The sequence below is a fragment of the Elgaria multicarinata genome, chromosome 6 (genome assembly GCF_023053635.1).
Source record: "Elgaria multicarinata webbii isolate HBS135686 ecotype San Diego chromosome 6, rElgMul1.1.pri, whole genome shotgun sequence".
Classification (NCBI taxonomy): Eukaryota; Metazoa; Chordata; class Lepidosauria; order Squamata; family Anguidae; genus Elgaria; species Elgaria multicarinata.
The window spans coordinates 110,840,480-110,860,688 of NC_086176.1; the positions used below are offsets into that span (position 1 = coordinate 110,840,480).

At 44.5% G+C, this 20,209-nt stretch overlaps 1 protein-coding gene across 1 annotated transcript; it reads right to left on the bottom strand.

Annotated features, from left to right (window-relative positions):
• Positions 1-1,587: 1,587 nt before the first annotated feature.
• HAUS1 (HAUS augmin like complex subunit 1) lies at positions 1,588-18,963 on the bottom strand. The gene is made up of 9 exons (XM_063128708.1): positions 18,892-18,963; positions 16,220-16,394; positions 14,646-14,781; positions 12,396-12,530; positions 11,349-11,472; positions 6,651-6,716; positions 5,277-5,348; positions 3,938-3,985; positions 1,588-1,899 (listed from the first exon to the last, which is right to left on the bottom strand). Exons 1-9 carry the CDS (start codon positions 18,910-18,912, stop codon positions 1,816-1,818), a joined length of 861 nt encoding a protein of 286 aa, XP_062984778.1. The 5' UTR covers positions 18,913-18,963; the 3' UTR covers positions 1,588-1,815.
• Between the last annotated feature and the right edge of the window lie 1,246 nt (positions 18,964-20,209).

The following is a 20,209-nucleotide window of genomic DNA, read 5'->3' on the forward strand; positions in this document are numbered from 1 at the left end:
GGAACTTAAGATGGCAGTGGCTAGAGGCTCCCACTTTGCTTTGAAGCAATCCCAGCTGACAATAAAAATCTTTCTATAAAAAAATAAAAATTGGGAGTAGGGTGTCTGGGGGCACATTGGTGCCATGTTGCCTACAGAGAATGAGTTCTTAACCCCCCTCGTCACAACAAAATCTCTAGATGGAGGAGCCTATCTAAATAGTTGGGATAAACATGCCCTGGGGCAACCAATTCCTTCGCATCCACACATCTGTAAAGGTCAGGGTATTAGGGGTAGGGCCAGCTCCAGGTCTGAGGCTACCCCTAGTCAAGTGCTCTCTTATGGCACCCCCTCCTATATCAATAGCCCCTTACCCACATTTTTGTTCACTTGACATTTTAGCTTTCTGACTGCCACTTATACCTGACGGAACACCTCTCCCGACGTGAATATACCCAGTCACTACGTTCAACATCGAAGGTCCTCCTCCGGGTGCCTACTCCAAGAGAGGCTCGGAGTGTGGCAATGAGGGACAGGGCCTTTTCAGTGGTGGCCCCCAGACTATGGAACGATCTCCCTGACAAGGCTCGCCTGGCGCCAACGCTGCTATCTTTCCGGTGCCAGATTAAGACTTTCCTCTTTGCCCAGGCATATGGCAGCACATCTTAATTACCCACGTTTAGTTTTTTAACGGTTTTTAATGCTTTCTGTGTGTATGTTCTATGTTTTAGAATTTTAAATTTTGTATACTTGTTTTTATCTCAATTTTAGAATTTCTGTAAACTGCCCAGAGAGCTCTGGCTATGGGGGCGGTATGTAAGTGTAATAAATAAATAAATAAATTTTAATTTCTCACATTGTCTGTCAGGCTGGGCCATGGGCCACCGTCAGAGGCAAGTAAGGAACTTGGAACCAGAAGCTATGGGCCATCAGAGGGAAAGAAAGCAGCAGCCAGGCACCTCACCATCATGCCTGGCTAAAAGGCAGGATAAAAGTGCTATAATAAATAAGACAGCAGACAGGGGCAAAGGGCAGACAGGAATGAGGAGCACACCAAGTACTGAACGAAATAATAAACATGGCTACACGAACACGCCAGAGGTCAAGGAAGCCATTTATACTGCCTTCCTGGCCAGAAGTAACCAATGGCAAATTGGAGTGGGTGAAGTCAATCCATTTGTCATCTGCAATTCAGTGTTTCACCACATGGGGAGCTGCACACAGAACTAACAGCTCTGTGTGCCAGACCTCTATGTCTGCCATTTTAATTTCCCATAATGCCCTGGAATATTATTGGGAATGCTGCACCAGGTGTCCTGGAGCATCATGGGACGCTTAAATGGTGGCTCACAGTTGCCTAACCTAGGAAGCTATGGACAGACTTTAGTAGCAGGGTCCTTAGCTGTTACCAAAGGGTGATTGATGGGTCTGACTAGCACTGACTGTGAGTAGAGAGGGCTGCGAAAGATCAGGATAAGAAGTGAGCTGAATGTTTCCAAGTGGTGTTTTTAGCTAAAAATGAAATGTTCTCCTGGGGTTATTTCTGTTCTTGTATCTATTTAGAGAACCACCTTGAGGACAGTTATCAAATCAGATTACTACAAATGCTTATTGTAAAAGGTTTATTCAGAAAGATTGAACAGTGAAACATTCTCATGGGGTGGGGAACACAACTATAAATATATACAAAATGCAAAAGCTGTATATATTTTTTAAAAAATATTGCTTTTGTTGGAGAAATGAAGGTGAAAGACAGGGTAATGCCATGTGAAGGCAAGAAAGACATACCAACATTCACAAAATTCACAACTGTCCCTTTTGTGTACACCAGGGTCGTTAGGTAAATTGACGTTTGGTAGGTAAAGTTATTGAAAGTGCTGTCATGTCCACCTTTTCTGAAAACTCTGCCTCAAGTGCTTCCTAAAAAGAGGAAGAGAAGAGTAAGTAACAACAGTACTTGGATTAGAGGAAGACTCCCCCATATGACCTGAATGGATAGCACTTGCTATAAGATGAAGTACACACACACAAAAAAGTAGTGTACTGGGAGGACATGGGTGGCCCATTTTACAGGACTTCCACATAGCCCTTTCCAATACCTTTGCTGTGCAGGCCCCCACAGAGATATATTAAACTGCCTAACACACACAGAGCCTCTTCCATGTATCTTCAAAGCCCTCCGAGAAACTTCAACAGATTCCAAGAGAAATGTGAAGGTCTGGGGGGGGGGGGGTGGCGCGGAAACGAAGAAAAAAATGGGGAGGAAGCTTGAAAAAGTCAGGGAAAACCTGTTTCCCCCTCTAGTTTTTTGTGGGTTTTTTGGGAAATTGTGGGGGCGGAGGGGCTAGTGATGGTCAATCTTAACCCAAATGACTTTATTTCCTTGGAGACTAACAAATTCATCTGCGTAATCGTGGACAAGAGTTCTCCTTTAATTCAAGATTTCATTCTGTGGTCAGAATCCAATGGGACGCTCATACCCCTACCAATTCTCTTGCACTCTGCCAATTGCGTTACTGCACAACGGTGATTTAGCACTTCCAGGGCAACCCAAAACAAGTGGCAATGCTAATTTCTGGAAGGAGGCAGGTTGGCAGACCTAGCATAAAAGGAATCCAACGACCTGACTCCTTCCTGCAATATTGTATATATATACAAAGGGGCACAGTTCTTGGTCCTGCACTTAATTATTGTCATGGGCTGGGCCCATGGTCCCTTTAAGAAAACATCTTTGCATTATCCCGGAGAGAAGGAGATGGGTTTCTCTGTGTCCAAAAGGGAGTAGCAAGTTAAATGCCTCGGCTGCGCTTTCGCAAGAAGCGCCTGGCATCTGATAAGGCTTCCCGGGCTGGTACCGGGGGAGAGTAACAAGTTGCAGCTGTGCAATGTCTGGGAGCATTCCCTCCTCCCTTCGGGTGAGGTGTGGGTTGCTAGGGGGTTTTAATTGGTCAGGGTGGGTCTGGTGACAAAGGGGTCTCAGAAAGAGATAAAAGCTTGGGCACCCAAGGGTCCGGTCTCTTTCCTATGGGTGTTAGGAGTCTGGTGTGTGCATGGTGAGCAAGAACATCCAGGCCAGGCCGGCTGGATGGCGGAAGCCCCTCATGGCTGCTGAGGGAAGGAGTCTAGTTCGAGTGGCGTGGAGCCGAGTCGAAGTGAGCAACAGAGGTTGAGTTGCAGTGTTAAGTGTTTGTTTTGTTTTAGAATAGGTTTGGGTACAAGTGGGCAAGGGACCTTGCCAGAGTTACGGCTGGTGGGTGGTTAGTGGGGAGTGAGTGTGAATCCAATTGGTTTGAGTGTGCAAAAGGGTGAGGGTGAGGTATTAGTCCCTGCTGTCCGGAGTGTGTGTTCCTTTGTCCGTGTTTTTCCCCCAAACCTCTTACGTGTTTACCTTAAATGTGTGGACCCTTAAGGAAGTGTGTTTGTGTGAAGAATAAAACTGTTTGGTCCCTATCTCCTGTGTGGTGTCGTTCCTTGAGAACCTAGACCCCCAAAGGGTTAAAAAGCGGCAGTGAAGGGGCGTGTGTCTGGGCTGGCTGAGCCAGACCCCCCTTCCCCAGCCACGGAATCGCTGAGTTAAGACTGGCAGTTCCATCACAATTATCACCACTGTCATTACTTCAGCACAATTCTGGATTCCTCCAGTATGCAGGCCTAACAGGGGAAGTGAAGGGGGGAGTGGTAGAAAAATTTAGATTGCATTGGGTCCTCTAGGAAGTTTTCTGTGCTGAGATATTTGCACAGCACTTAGGAGGCAGCACGAACAGGAAGTATGGGTTGCAATAGGGAAAAGGCATTCATGTTGACTTTCAAACTAAAAATGCCGGACCCATCCAATGCAGTACATCTGCAGAAGACCGATGTAGGGAAAACAGCACTAAAATTAGTCCAGAAGTGCAGCTGGCCCACCAGGACAATGAAAATAACCTTTTAAAAAAAAGAAGAGAAGAGAAGTACCTACCAGCTCCCTCTTCGCTTCTTCAATCTTCACTCGAGCGAGAGAAGGGCTCTGAAAGGAACAACACACAGCCATTTAGGCAAATGCAGCATCTTCCTATCTTCTCTTTTGAATTTTTGTAGTCACACTAAAGATCGTTGGGAGTTGAAGTCACCAAGATTCTTTTTCAGAAGAGCTAAAAAGTGCATTTGTTCAGCACACACTCCAACACCGGCCAAAACCTTTCCATGAAAGATACTATACAGGCAAAGGAACGTTCCCTCTCCCTCGGACATCCCTGCCCTTTCTCCTGTGCTCCCCTCATGCCTAAAACAGCCCCACTGACAAACTCCATGACGGCAACCCCCTCTCTTCCTTCAAATCCATCCTCTACGTATTCCCCCTGCCTTTCACTCCCCATCTCCTTTTCCCTGTGCGTCATGTCTTTTAAGACTGTAAGCCTGCGGGCAGAAACCGCCTTATTTTACCAATTGATTGTGAGGCACTTCTCTTTTTTGAAGACATAATAAAACCAACTCTTCCGGGAAGCCCCTGGCACAATCCCTTGGTCCCGTTCCCAGCTGAAAGTTAAAGCGGCATAACCGAAATAAAAGACATATTCTTTCTTGGTTTACCCCCGCCCCTCCCTCCCATCCGTTGTCTTAGACCTTGCAAGTTGCCTGGGGTAAGGACCTGCCCAAATGTATGAGACGGTGGTATATAAATAGAAAAGGTATTCAAAAGCACAGCTCAGGCAGCTAAGAGCCACCGTCTGCCACACCACAGGCACTCGAGGCCTCATCTGCACCAGGCATGTGCCCCGCTTCACTGAGCAGTTGTGAAAAATTCCTAGCGACGTAGTCGGCTCTCTTTCGCTCCCCCCTTGTCTATTTTCACTCTCCTCTGATCCATTTTTCCACTCTGACCTCTCCCTTTCCATCACCACAGTATTTTCTCCAGACCACCTCTCGGTGTGCAGACTTTAGGCTTATGGAATCTACTTTGGTTCCTCCCCGTCCCCCATTTTTCGCTAGAACCCCAAGATCCACCAACCACAGCCCAGTGCAAAAGATCTACACTCAGAATTAATGAATTTTGAGCTCAGGAATTTGATTCAAGTACCAGAACTGAACACAGCTCACAGACCAGGGTGTGGGTGGGTGGGTGTTTTATGTGTAAAGGGGGATGAATTTTGTTGCTGGAAATGTTAAAATCACTAGAAGTCAGAAATCAATGCTGATTTCTGTCAAATCAGCCAGAGATCTATCAGTAGATCCCATTCTACCTTCTGCTCACCCCTGCTGTCTGCCTACACAAAGAGGATCAGCCCAAAAGAATCGAGATGGGTGGGGGGAAGAATTACAGGTGTAAGGTCCAGATAAGACTCCAGTTTCTTCTTCAAAGGCGCTGCCTGCTTCTTCAATTCTACCAGTTTCTGTGGACAGAACACAGCAAAACATTCACACAATGGGTCTACATATTTCTAAATCAGAATGAAAATAAAAGGAGAATTTGCTTACACACTTTTTAATCCGGAACTGAACACCCAAAACAGTCTACAAAACATTTATGTTACGCATATTAACTGTACATTTCATTTCCATACTTTGGGTTGGACCTAATGGTGCCATTCTGCCAGTGGAAGGAGAACCGTTAGCAGAACCAATTCCCCCGCCACGTCTGGTTCAGAAGGTTGAGGGGCTCTCTGTAGCAGATTTGGGGGGGGGGGCATACAGAGGGAAGAGGCAGGGAGAAGAGGAAAAGGAATTCCCATGGCATGAGCAGACATCTGCTCACGCGACATTAGATCCAACCCTTTGGAAGAAGAGACTGGAACATTTAGATCCGAATTACTTGCTCCGGAAATGGAAAGCAAACCCACAGTGACAAAATACCTGCATAGAGCACCTTACCACCACACTTTCCATGGCTAAAGCAGCAATAAAACGCTCAGGTCAGGGCTGGAAGCCAAACCCAAAATGATGCTACTTGGCACTAGATGGCTCAGTTGGTGAAGGTGTCAGAGCAAGTGCGAGGGAAAGGGTCCATTTCCCCCTCTGCACCAGATACTTCCAACTCTTCCAGACCTCAACCTGGTTACAAGCTTCCTGTTCCAGATTAGATGGAGCCCTGATCAGGGAACGCCCCTGGGAGAGGCTGGAAATACACGGCAACACATTGATACAAATCCCACTTGTCAACACAGAATGTCCATATTTATTTTAGGTTGCAATCTTACACGTACGCATCCATTGAACTCCATTGGACTTACTTCTGAGTAGACATGCATAGAACAGTGACGTTAGTGGTGTTTGGTTGGTTGGACTTTTTAAAAAAAAGTTACTTAGAGTTAGCCTTGACTATGGTTTTCATGCAGTTTTCTTTCCCTGCCTCCACAAAACAAATCAGTATATATTTTGTTTTGCTCCTTTTCACAGTCTCTCTACCAAGATCTTATTACTCCCCCATAGCATTTCAATTAATTCCAGGGGTAGATTTAATATTTAATTAATTCCAGGGGTATAATTAACACCATGGATATAGAAGAATCGGAGCCCTTTCGCATCCTGAAATGCTAATTTGAGAGGAGCGTTTGGAACTGATCTCATCATCTCTAACAAACTCACATCCCAGCACCATCTGGGTAAATGTCAGTTCCTCCCAAATCAGCCAGGTTAAATGCCAACCAGCATGTGTCATTTTAGAAGATCGTCAATATCTGTGGCATCACACCCACCTCTGAAAGATTCACTAGAGACTCATGAGTCAGGGAAGCATCCATCCCACTCGCAGAAAGTTGTTCCTGCAGGGAGGAAGAGGAAAAAAGACAGGAAAAAGCAATGACTACTATGCAGAGGCAAAAATCAGACAGTAAACATTGTAGGATTACCCAAAGGGGGTGGGGGGAAACCCGGCAATGAGGTGTAAAGAACCATTTTGGTATTTCCCTTCTGATGAAAACAGCAGGAATCGCAGTGTGCTTTCAGCACATACAAATCTGCTTTATATTCATTCACTGGGTCAGTTGCCTGCTCTGGACGGGGATTACATTTCCCTTGATGGAACAGGCGCATAGTCTGGGACAGGGGGTGCTCACTGAACCAGAGTGGTCACCGGAGGCACAGGTGTCTTCCGTGGCTAGGAGTGCATTTTACCAGCTGTGATGGGAAAGACAGTTACGGCCATTCCTGGACAGGGATAGACTGACCACCGTGGTCTATGCATTGGTAACCTCAAAACTAGATTACTGCAATGTGCTTTATTATGTAGGCTTGCCCTCAAGGTTAGTGCAGAAGCTGTAGTTAGCACAGAATACTGCAGCCAGATTGGTAACGGGAGCAACTTATCGCCATCTATGTTGCAGGAATTGCCTATATGCTGCTGGGCCAGGTTGAAGGGTTGGTACTTATTTTATTTATTATTTACTTAAAACATTTATATCCCGTCCTATATCACTAAGATCTCAGGGCGGCGTACAGATAAAAACATACAGTATAAAACAATATACACAGTTAAAAACAAATTAAACCATGATCCAAGTTAAAACAATATATAATTCAAAAGCAATAGATACAGTTAAAAAATGTGCCAGTGAGTTTAACCATCAAAGCCTTTGTTAAAAAGCTGTGTTTTTACTTGGCGTCGAAATGAAATCAATGTTGGCGCCAATCGGGCCTCCAAGGGGAGGACATTCCACAGTCGGGATGCCACCACAGAGAAAGCCCTCTCCCTTGTCCCATTATAACATATATGTTGCATTGATGGGATGCGGAGAAGGGCTCCTCCAACAGATCTAAGGTCTCAGGCAGTACTTATTGACAAAGCACTGAACTGCTCCGGACTAGGATACTTAAGAGATCCCCTGATCCCCTACCGGCCTGCTTGGTTGCCAAGCTCATCAGGAGACACCCTACTGGTGATACCCAAGATTCCGGAGACCCTGCTCATCACAGCTCAGAACAGGGCCTTTAGCGTTGTAGCACCCGCTCTCTGGAATTCCCTAGCAGTACAAACTGTGGTGTTGGAGGAAAATGCTGAGAGTGCCTTGGACTGCAAGAAGATCAAACCAGTCCGTACTCCAGGAAATAAAGGCAGACTGCTCACTTGAGGGAATGGTATTAAAGGCAAAACTGAAGTACTTTGGCCACATAATGAGAAGACAGGAGACCCTGGAGAAGAGGCTGATGCTAGGGAAAGTGGAAGGCAAAAGGAAGAGGGGCCGACCAAGGGCAAGATGGAGGGATGATATTCTGGAGGTGACGGACTTGACCTTGGGGGAGCTGGGGGTGGCAACGGCTGACAGAAAGCTTTGGCGTGGGCTGGTCCATGAAGTCACAAAGAGTCCGAAGCGACTGAACGAATAAACAGCAACAACAAGGAAGGCAATACCGTCCTCCGTATAAAGACTTTTCACATTGTTTAGAAATGTCTTTAATATAAGCCATAAATATTTAGAAATGTCTTTAATATAAGCCATAAATATTTAGAAATGTCTTTAATATAAGCCATAAATACGCTCTCTTGAGATCCCTTAACTCAGCCTTCCTCAACCTGGGGCGCTCCAGATGTGTTGGACTGCATCTCCCAGAATGCCCCAGCCTGGCTGGGGCATTCTGGGAGTTGTAATCCAACACATCTGGAGCGCCCCAGGTTGAGGAAGGCTGCCTTAACTGAAGGTGCCAGGGCCTGAGCATGGAAATTTCTGCATGCAAAACCATGCGCTCTGCTACGGAGCTACAGTGCCACCGCACACACACACACACAAACCCCATGCTGGAAAATTCCATTATCAACCTTATTGCCTCCCCCAATGAGGTCTTGCAAGAAAGAGGGCATGAGACCAGTACCAACGCGAACTCAGAATACTTCCACCAGAAAACGGCTATTCAGGAGCATTCCGGTAGTCAATGCAGCCCTATGAGCTGTGTGTCTTCTAACCCTTCTCAGTTGGCCATACAAGAATGGTGCTTTCTGTAACAGAAGTCAGAGCCCACCTGACGTCCCTGCAAGGTAGGCTTCCTGGACTAAACATCCCAAGTTCCCCAGGCAACCCGCCTCCCTAACCCTGTCCACAACCGGGACGAGCCAGACGTTACAAGAATGAAACACAAACACACATTAGGGGCCAAAGCAGGTTTATTAACACCACTAAGACTAACATGTAAGGCCTTGGTCAGTAAAAGCTAGGCAAGGGTAAGGGAGGGGTAGAGGAAAGAAAGCTAGGGAAAAGGAATGAAGAAGATCTTGAGGAAAAGGCTAGCAGTTATCCCAAAAAAAGAACCATCAGTCATTCTACCACCCTGCCGCTGCGGTGGCTGACCTTGTCCAAAACACCCCAATACTTTAAAACATAAGAAAACCTATCTAACCCGGAGCAGCCTCTCCTGGCCTGCTAGGACCTGATCTTCCCGTAGTCACACGTGCTGTCCAGCCAAGGAAGATGATGACTCCCTGACACTGGACTTTTTATCCCTTCTCTGACCCTCCGGCCCCATGACCCACGCCAACCAACCGATGCCCGTCCCGGCCTCCGGCGACCCCTCCCAACAGGAGCAAGACCCATAATGGTATAAAGAAGTTTGGGATATAGCTATTAATGATAAATTGACTTGTAATATAAGGTGGAGGAAAGGTATAACGAAAATAAATGAGTTTGAAGGAATTTGGAAACAGTTCCTAATATTTGTGTTTTCTAAGGGAAGTGGGAAACCGCCAGCGGAAGAAAGTATGAGATTTTGGAAGCAGGAATAGATCCCGAGGTGGGGGGTGCACTTATATGTTAAGATTGACTATATTTGTTATGATAGGATAGGTTATAGCTAATATTTACTCAATATATATGTATTCAACATTTATTCAAAATGTATGTAGTATGTTGTGTTGTTGTTTCTTTTTTTGTATGATGTTTTAATTTGTGGTAAATAATAAAAAAAAAATTAAAAAAGGAGCAAGACCCACACCCTTAGCAACATTCTTTCCCACAGCTGAAATGAGTCAACAGTTGGGCACCCCCTGATAACCCCCCAGGTGCTAGAGTGGGAGCTGGAAGCCCCAAGCGAGGACGACCTTGGCAGGCGCGCCCAGCTCTCTCCTTCCCACCCGAGCCTGGGACAGCAAAACTTGAAACAACATGAAAGGCACTCTGCACATTGTTGGTAGACACAAAAAGCAACATCAAATCACAGCAGACCCCACTGTCCTTCACACTTTCCATTTACAACACGGGGGGCCAACATACAGTTCTTGTGGGTCACACAATGACTCTTTCATGCCCTACCCCCCCCCCCCCGGCTTCCCATGCTACTGTGGCCCCCAAAATCATGTTGATTTTTGCAGGGAACACAAGGCATGTTGGGGGGGGGGAAGGCTTAAACCCTTAAACTCTTCCCCCACTCCCTTCTCAAGAAACAGGTGAGCAGTGGTAAAATGGGAATGCATAATGCAAAGGTGCAGAACCTATTTCAGACCCGAGGGCTGCATCCCACTTTGGACAACCTCCTCTGTGTGTGTGTGTGTGTGTGTGTGTGTGTGTGCGCCATGCTAGTGGTGGGAGGGGTTGGAGGCAAAAGGGGCGGGACCGAAATACCCAAACGACCAGCATATTTCATCTTAAAGCTCTTACTACCAGTCGCTAAGTCTTAGGAGTGGCATTCAACCTTTTAGAAAGGAAGAACAAAAGTTGGAAAACCACCAAATCACCAATGCCTGGAGAAAGGGCATGTGGTCTTCCAGGGAACCCAAGAGGGCCAAATTGGGACGGGCGCCCCCCCCCCCCCCGAACGTTCTGGACCCCTGGCATAATGTGAAGCCCCATGAGAATCTGAAATGGTACAATCCAGACAGCAGGTTGATGACCTGAGAAAGACCAAGGTCAAAGAAGCTTAATGGTTTATCATTGGGCCTGTTCAGAAGACACGTTAAACCCTGCTCTTTAAGGCTTTTGGTTAAGCAGCAGGGTTTAACATGTTATGTATAACACATTTAGCAATGTGTTTTGCTAAACCCTGGTCACTTTCTAACCCCAGTCGGACCGTCTGCAGCAGGGTTAGCAGCTCTAACTGTGGCTTAAAGGTTTGTGTGCGACAGCACAGCTTGTGGCTAGTGCTAACCCCAGAGAACCACAGTTTCGCTAACCACACTCCCTGAAGTGTTGTCTGAACAGGCCCATTTTGCTTTGAAGCCCAGAAGGGTGTAACTGCATTTGCTCATATTCATCCTTCATTACCCCCACACCTCTCCTTTCATCTTCCACTCTGTCCAATTCAGATTGTAAGCTCCTCAGGGCAGGGAGTCATCTGTTTTGTTATGTTACTTGGTAAAGCAGCAGATGGCCCAATGGCAGTCTATAATAGTAAAACTAAGTGGTATGGAGACCTCCATTTTAGTCAGATTACGTATTCTGTACCAACACCTATAGAAGGCTCTTTGTGCTAACCTCTGCCGCCTTGACTCTGAATTTCATATCCTCAGATTTGTCTTTTAGGAACTTCATGTTCTGGGTCCTGCTATCAGCTTTGGCTTTTTCCATTACTAGAAGTTCTTCTGTTTTCATGAGGTCACTAAATTAATAGATAAACAAAATAATCAGTTTTCAGTAACAAAAAGTTCTGGTTCTCCTGGGAGTCACAGGATGGTATTTTGATGCCACTCCCTTTGCCGAACCCACCTCCGTCTATGCCAAGGACTTTTAAAATCGTCATGTATTTTAAATGTTTAAATAATATTGGAAGATATTTATTTATTTATTGCATTTCTATACTGCCCAATAGCCGAAGCTTTAATATATTTAAAACTCTTGTATATTTCTATTCATGGGTTTTAAATGTATATGTTTTAATTTTGTAATGCCACCTTGAGGCCCAGCACTGGGGAAAAGGCAGGATACAAATCAATATAATAAATAAATAAATCTCCGAAATGGAATTCTGAGTGAAACACTAGAAGGACTTGTTGCAGAGCAAGAACAGGGTTTAGAAAGCCCTCTGACATACTGGAACGGTGCAGGATAGAAGTTATAAGTGCAGCAAGAAGTACCAGACTCTGTCCTGGTCTACAAAGGAAGCAAAATGTGATAGCAGACATCTGAAGTGTTAAAAAAAGACTGCAGATGGTGGACAGCATTTATGAACAAATCCCTCCAAGAGAAAACTAGTGCAACAAGGACCTGGAGGGGCTAGAAAAAAACCCCACGCCTTTTTATTTGCAGAGAAGTGTCGGGGGGATGCATTCAAAAATTGCATCCTTCCATGTGTACTCCGAAGTGGTATAGACTGTTTGACCTTCATTCTTTTGTGTTGGCCACAATCACTAGCAAGCAATGCATAAGCCATGGAATCTAAAAGCACAGGCTGCAGTTCAACGGCTACAGTCTCATCTTCCAAGCTAGCTGGGAGACTGTCTGTGATCACATACAAGCTGAGCTCTTTGGACAACGAACAGGATGGAAAAATAAGAGAAAGGAGAACCTCGGCTAAGTACTTACTCTTTGAGATGTTTTTCCAGAACCAGCGCCAAGGTGAGTTTCTTCCTCAGGTTTTTCAGTTCAAGCTCCATGTCTTTGTTTTTCGATTCTACTGCATATAGATCTGAAGTCAAGTCATTGATGGCAGGAATGAAGCTAGAGGCAATAAGAGTATGCTGATCAGGTATTTCTTTTTTCTTTATCTTTATTTTAAAAGGTTTGGATTCAAGGGCTGTAACTAATGGCTACCAGCATGTTTTAGGGGAGTATATCGCAAAGGAGGATCACCTCTTTGGCCCGTTCACATAATCAGCAACACCCTTAATTTATACTTGGTAGTGAACTGTTCACCCATATCTACCTGGTTGCGAACTGTTTACACACAAGAATGTTACCACAACAGGATTTGTACCAGATCCGTCCTAGCATTCTTCTGTATATGACAGAGAGAAAGGAAAGGAAAGGAACCTCTTGTGCAAGCACTGAGTCATTACTGACTCTTGGAGGGACGCCAGCTTTCGCTGACGTTTTCTTGGCAGGCCTTATAGAGGGGTGGTTTGCCGTTGCCTTCCCTGGCCGTTATTACCTTTCCCCCAGCTAACTGGGTACTCATTTTACCGACCTCGGGAGGATGGAAGGCTGAGTCGACCCGAGCTGGCTGCCTGAAACCAGCTTCCGCTGGGATCGAACTCAGGCAGTGGGGAGAGTTTCAGCTGCAGAAACTGCTGCTTTACCGCTCTGTGCCACACAGAGAGAACAACTACTTAATCACTACAAAACAAAGGAAAATTCAGAAAAGACTTCAAGGGCTATTTAGGGTCACATGGCCTCACATGACTCCATGGGCCATTATAGTGATATCTGCATTCATCCTCTATTTCTTTAATACTTTTAAGAAGCATCTTGTGGGCTATCAATTTGTGTGGAAAAGAAGCTCACCAATGTTGTGTTCACATGAACAAAAGCTAATGGGGTTATTTTAAAAGGCACACCTCGGTCCTGTATTGTTTTGAAGCACGTTCTTTTCTGCTGGAGTTCAATTATCTATTTTCCTCACAAGAACGATCAAGTTCAGTGAGGTCAGGCACGGATATTCCAGAGTTCTTCTCTCTAGAGAGAAAGTAGCCACTGTCCTTAGGACAGGCAGAGGTATTCTGGACGGGACGGAGCAGTGCAATCCTTGCGTTCAGTTACAGGCACTATGTTTTAAGGACAAGGATAAACTAGAGTGCATCCAGAGGTTTGTAACCAGGATGAAAATCAATCATTGTGGGCAGAGCTGGGTAGGAAGCCAGATTCCAGCTGGACATCAGGAAAAACTTCCTGACTGTTAGAGCAGTACGACAATGGAATCATTTACCTAGGGAGGCTGTGGGCTCTCCCACACTAGAGTCCTTCAAGAGGCAGCTGGACAACCCTCTGTCAGGGATGCTTTAGGGTGGATTCCTGCACTGAGCAGGGGGTTGGACTCGATGGCTTTGTAGGCCCCTTCCAACTCTGCTATTCTATGATTCTATGTTTAGCCTGGAGAAAAGATAACTAAGGGGCAACAGGTTAACTGTCTGGGGAACACACTTGTTCTCTATTGCGCCAAAGAGCCAAACTAGAACAAAGGGTTAGATATTTCCAGGAAGCGGATTTCGGCTAAACATTAGGAGAAACTTCCTAATGGTAAGAACTGTTTGACAGTGGGAGAGACACCCTTGGAAGTGCTGGCCTCTCCTTCGCTAGAGATATTTAAGCAGAGATTAGATGGCCATCTGCCAGGGATGCAGTAGTTGCATCCTGCATTGTAGATCTTGCACTGATCTGGGGGCTGGGCTAAATGACCTCCAATGCCTCTTCCAATTCTATAGTAAGTCCCACTGTCTTTAACGGGGCTTCCTCCTTAACTAAATGTTTTTAGGATTGCAGCCTTCGACTGCTTCCGTCAGCCTTCCCCAACATGGTGCTCTCCAGATGTTTTTGACTACAGTCATCCCTGATCATTGACCATCCTGGCTAGGTCTGGGGGGATTTTTAGTCCAAGCCGTTTCGAGGACACCAGGTTGGGGCAGATTAGTTTGCATGAACAAGTCATTCCAGAGTAATGAACACACTCCTCTTTAAAAGTTTCCACTTGCTTTAACTTTTCTCTCTCTCAACAAGAATATAGAGGTTAAAACATTAAAAGTTCATGAAATTTCTACCATTTCCCATGCAAACCAGGGAATATTCGAGCCTTCAAAAAGTGCTTATTCAAAGAGACAGGAAACCAGAGGCAAACATTACCTTGCAAGAGACGTGTCCTTTGTTTCAAGGGCCAAGGCTGTGTCCACCAAGTTGTTCAGAAAGCTGGTGCTGACCTTAGACAGGCTGCTGAAAGAAAGATTCAGACTCTCCGTCAAAAGATCCTGTAGATAGCTGCCTGAAATATGAGAATAAAAAGCCCATGTTTTATGAAGCATGTCAAAGACAGCAGAGGGAGGAATTAAATTTGTACAGTCCAAACCTCTTATTAATCTTTTTTCTTTTTATTGTTGAATTTAACGAAACAAAACAAATCGTGAAAAGAAAAACAAAAAAGACAAAGCAATTAATGCATAGTAATAACAGTATTCCTTTAAAGACAGCTTTAAAGACGAGTCTTTCCCGGCAGGCCTACCCAGATGAATGTTAAACCAAGAATTTTTAAGATGTGTTGATTGTTATTTCTGTTGTTTTATTGGTTTTTATATGCTGTTTTAATTTAATTTAATGTTATTTTGATGCTGTATTGGTTTTTATATGCTGTTTTAATTAATTTTATGTATCTGATTTATACTGTATTGTTGTAGTAATGTTGTTCCCCACCTTGATCCAAAGGGAGAGGTGGGCAATAAATAAATAAATAAATACATTATTATAAGTAAGACATTCTTTTTTTAAAAAAAACAGAGATTATGCATTAAGTTTCAAGAAAAGCAGACCGAATATCCATATATTTATCCACTTGCACGTGGCATCAATATACCATCCGTTCAAATATTGAAAGCATAAAGTCCTCAGTCCATTGCAGTATGTGAGGTGAACATTTATCCTTCCCATGTTCTAACATCTGTTCTTTGGCTGTCATGAGGGCTTGAAAAATCCATTTGCACTGAGCATAACTTAACTTCCAAGAAACCAGTAAATAGTTTAGGAGAACATGTACATCATTCAATATTAAAGACTGTTCCAAAACAAAGTTTATCCTATTATGACCTCCTCCCAAAAGGCATTGCCAAAACCTACGGATAAAAGAAATATTGGTTGTATTACACCACCAACAATTAGGTGAATTAGACAAATCCTTATTAAAAAGTCATTGTGGAGTTCAATAAACCTGAACAAGTTTTTTTTTTGATGAATAAGGCATAGCCTAAAATCCATAGATACCTCAGGTACAGGTCCATTGGTTGGGCAAAGTAGAGCACTCCAATTCTCTATCCCATTCCTGTCTTACACTCCGCGTATTATATTTATTTACTGATAACAAGTATTTATATACATGGATGGTGGGTCGATGTGCTTGTTCAGTGCTTCCAATAACAATGAGGGCTCTGGATGGACCAAACCTAGATTCCAGCAAGTGTTGCAATTGTGAGTATTGCCATTCAGCAACAGCAGGTAAGTTGTATTTAACACATGAATCAGAAAATGACAAAAACCCATCGTCTGGACGCACTAACATGTAACACCTTTTTTTGGAGGAAAAACCTCACGCCAGGTACTTATTGTGTGTTCTAAACGGCAATACGCAGATGAAGAACGAAACATTTATTTATTTATTTTTACAGAGAAAACTTTGCTGTTGTTGGATTTGACGCTTTTAAATCCAGTCTCACCATCCGATTCATACTCTGCTGCTTTCTGCTTCATGTCATCAATCAGCAGGCTGACGTCCCCATCTCTCGACTCATTGCACTCTGCCAGTTCATACAGAATATCAACCGTTCGCGTATCTGTTTCATGTGGAGGGATGAGCTCGTCCCCATATGTCTTTTTCAACCACAAAGCAACCTATGGGGGATATAGAAAGCGAGAATATATGAACATGGTTTGCTTGTTTTTCAGTATTAATTCTGCCCTCCACCACCACACTGACATTATAAATTATAATTATCTTAAGTAATGTAAGAATTATAACCCAGACAACTGTATTTCATAGCATTCTAGAAATAGTGAGGTCATGAAATCCATCTTTCTGTTACAAAGGCAGGAATGATGTACTCCAGATCATCTTGCAGTGCACACAAAGGCAATTATGGAACAAATGATCAACTCTTGTTCCCCTTAGCCGCTGTGTCACAATTAGCACAGGTATAATGGCAAAAGGTAAGCAGTCCTTTACATTTCAACAGAGGCTTATGGATGAAATGGGGTTTTTATAGCTTGTTGGGTCAAACTCAACCAGGAATCATCATAATATACCACGCAAGGCTCTGAGTTACACAGCTCTTCTCCTATTTCTAGAATAGAAGTTTTCTAGAATAGATCACAAGCATAATCTGCTCATTGTTAACAGTGTAAACATTGGTTAGCCCAACAACTGAGTTAATTTACTGATCCCATGAATGTTGGTAGATAGGAACAACAGAGCCACCTAGTTTTAACCCATAAAAGCAGCATTCTCCAACATATTCAGAGGGCACCTGGTTGGGGAAGCTGCATTAAAGCTACGGTAAGTGACAATTAAGGCAGTGGTAGCTTACACAAAATTAAGGGTGCAATCCTATGCAGGCTTACACTGCTCATGACCAATACCTGATGGGGCACCTCTCCCCACACGAATCTACCCGGACAATACAATCAACGTTAGAGGCCTTCCTTGGAGTGGTGGCCACCCCCAATTACGGAACAATCTCCCCACTGAAGCCCGTCTGGTGCAAACACTTTCATCTTTTCGACACCAGGTTAAGGCTGCCCTCTACTCCCAGGCATTTAATGGCGTATGATGGGGCATTTATGTCAGCAGTCTTAATCAGGTCTAGTATTTCATTCGAATTGTTTAGCTGTTTAAATTCTTTTAAATATCATATATTAAAAAATGTTATGCTATTTATTTATTTATTACGTTTATATACTGCCCCATAGCCGAAGCTCTCTGGGCGGTTTACAAAAGTTAAAAACAATGAACATTAAAAAGAGATATACAAAATTTAAAACCACCCAAAGTATAAAAAGCAACAATATCCATTTAAAACAACTATTCTTGGGTCAGTTAAAAACTCAGCATATGCTGTTAAATGCTATGTTTTTACGAACTTGCATTTTAGGATTTGTAGTTTGTGTGAACTGCCCAGAGAACTTCAGCTGTTGGACAGTCCAGAAATAAATAAATACAAATAATAAATACTAGCTGGGGAAGGCTGGGAGTTGTAGGGCCTTTTGCTGTCTAAACCTGCATAGAACCACACCCTTAGTAAGAAAAAGCACAAGTCTGTGTGAAATCTCGGGAAATTCATGGCTACGCTTTCTCACACACTCTCCCCTACTAATGCAGAGCTTCCTTTACCGGGAAGATCTCAGGAACTGCTTTCTCTGCTGTGGCACCCTGGCTGTGGAACAAGCTCCCCAGAGGTTCGCTTGGCGCCTACATTCATAGAATCATAGAATAGCAGAGTTGGAAGGGACCTACAAGGCTATCGAGTCCAACCCCCTGCTCAATGCAGGAATCCACCCTAAAGCATCCCTGACAGATGGTTGTCCAGCTGCCTCTTGAAGGCCTCTAGTGTGGCAGAGCCCACAACCTCCCTAGGTAACTGGTTCCATTGTTGTACTGCTCTAACAGTCAGGAAGTTTTTCCTGATGTCCAGCCAGAATCGGGCTTCCTGTCACTTGAGCCCATTATTCCGTGTCCTGCACTCTGGGAGGATCGAGAAGAGATCCTGGCCCTACTCTGTGTGACAACCTTTTAAGTATTTGAAGAATGCTATCATGTCTCCCCTCAATCTTCTCTTCTCTTAACTTAAATTTAAACTCTGCTGTTTTAATCTCATATTTTAATCTATATCAGTTTATGCTGTATGGTTTTATCTCGGTCGTGCTTTTTATATTGTATTTTGTATTTTTAAATTGTTGGTTGTTTTATTATTATGCTCTTCATGGTTTTAATTTTTGTGAACCGCCCAGAGAGCTTCGGCTATTGGGCGGTATAGAAATAAAATAAATAAATAAATAGCTCCAGAGTCACTTACCTAGGGTGACCATATGAAAAGGAGGACAGGGCTCCTATATCTTTAACAGAAAAGGGAATTTCAGCAGGTGTTGTTTGTATGCATGCAGCACCTGGTGAAATTCCCTCTTCATCACAACAGTTAAAGCTGCAGGTGCCCTGCCCTCTTTTGAATCTGGTCACTCTAGTATAGCTCCTGCAGCTTTAACTGTTGTGATGAAGAGGGCATTTCACCAGGTGCTGCATGCATACCAATGACACCTGTTGAAATCCCCTTTTCTATGCAACTGTTAAAGGCACAGGAGCCCTGTCCTCCTTTCCATATGGTCACCCTACACTTACCTTGTGGAACTTCTCCTCCATGCCTGCGACGCCCTCTTCTCTTGCAAACCTCCCGCTTTCTTCCCTGACCCTGCTCGGTCACGAAATGATGACCTCACTGGGGTGCAGCGGCTCTTGGGATTTGGAGTCCCGCGACCGTTCTGCCCGCCCCTCCCTGCCATGCATGAAAAGCCCAACCCCCGGCCGAGAGGGAGGAGACTTTCTGTCTCTCCTGGCTCCAGCTCAAGGGCACGCTGGTCTGACATCGTCTGCAGGGGTTGCATAAGGGGTTATTTCGGAAAGGACACAAGGAAATAGCTCTTCGCATGAAGAGGGAAAGGGCGGAGAAACCCATGGCCCACGGTCAGAACAGAAGGTTAATGCGGGTGGACTTCAACTCCCAGCATTCCTGACTAATGGCCATGCTGGCAGGGGCTTCTGGGGGTTGAAGTCCCAAACCTCTGGAGCTCTAGGGTAAAATCCAACACAAGCCCTACTTAAAGTAGATCCGTTGAAATGAATGGGATTTAACTGAACCCCTATTCATTTCAATGTCTACTCTAAGTAAAAATTATATTGGACTTTACCCCCAACTTTCTACCCACTCCTGGTTTAGGGATCTTCATCTAGGAGGGACCCAAATGCGCCCCACAAATGGATACATGGCTCCCCAATACACCAATATTGATAAGAGGTGGACATAGGGATACTCTACGAAGGACAGCGAAGCCATTGGGGCCAGCCTCAGGCAAAGAAAGTTGTTTGCAGCCCATTTGTTCCACACTTTTGTCTAGGCCGGCATTCACCAACCTAGTGCCTCCAGAAGATGGGTCTAGGAAGTTGAATGAACATAGGAAGCCATCTATTATTATTATTATTATTATTATTATTATATTTATTTGTATCCCGCCTTTTGTCCAATGCGGGGCCTCAAGGCGGCCTTACAAAGTTTAAAACATACATGCGGTGGGGGGGGGGGGGGGACAAAACCATAAACCTTTAAAATACACAACAAAATTATAAGACATTAACATAGATGGAGGACCAGATTATTCTCCAAAGGCCTGCTGGAACAAAAAATTTTTTAGCCTGCTTCTGAAAGCCCATCAAGGAGGGAGCCAGCCTAGCTTCCCCGGAAAGAGAGTTCCAGAGCACTGGAGCAGCCACCGAGAAGGCCCTCTCCCATGTTCCCACCAAGTGCGCCTGTGAAGATGGTAGGACTGAAAGAAGGGCTTCTCCAGAAGATCTTAAAGCAGAGGCAGGCTTATAAGGGAGAATACGGTGTTTCAAATAACCTGGACCCAAGCCATATAGGGCTTTATAGGTCATAACCAGTCAT

Bases quoted from the DNA above. Each gene is read 5' to 3' on its own strand.
- HAUS1 (XM_063128708.1), bottom strand. From the start codon at position 18,912: ATGGAGGAGAAGTTCCACAAG. The intron at 16,395-18,891 runs GTAAGTGTAGGG...TATCCCCCATAG, and splicing joins TGGAGGAGAAGTTCCACAAG to GTTGCTTTGTGGTTGAAAAA. The intron at 6,717-11,348 runs GTTAGCACAAAG...TCCTCCCTGCAG, and splicing joins TCAGAGTCAAGGCGGCAGAG to GAACAACTTTCTGCGAGTGG.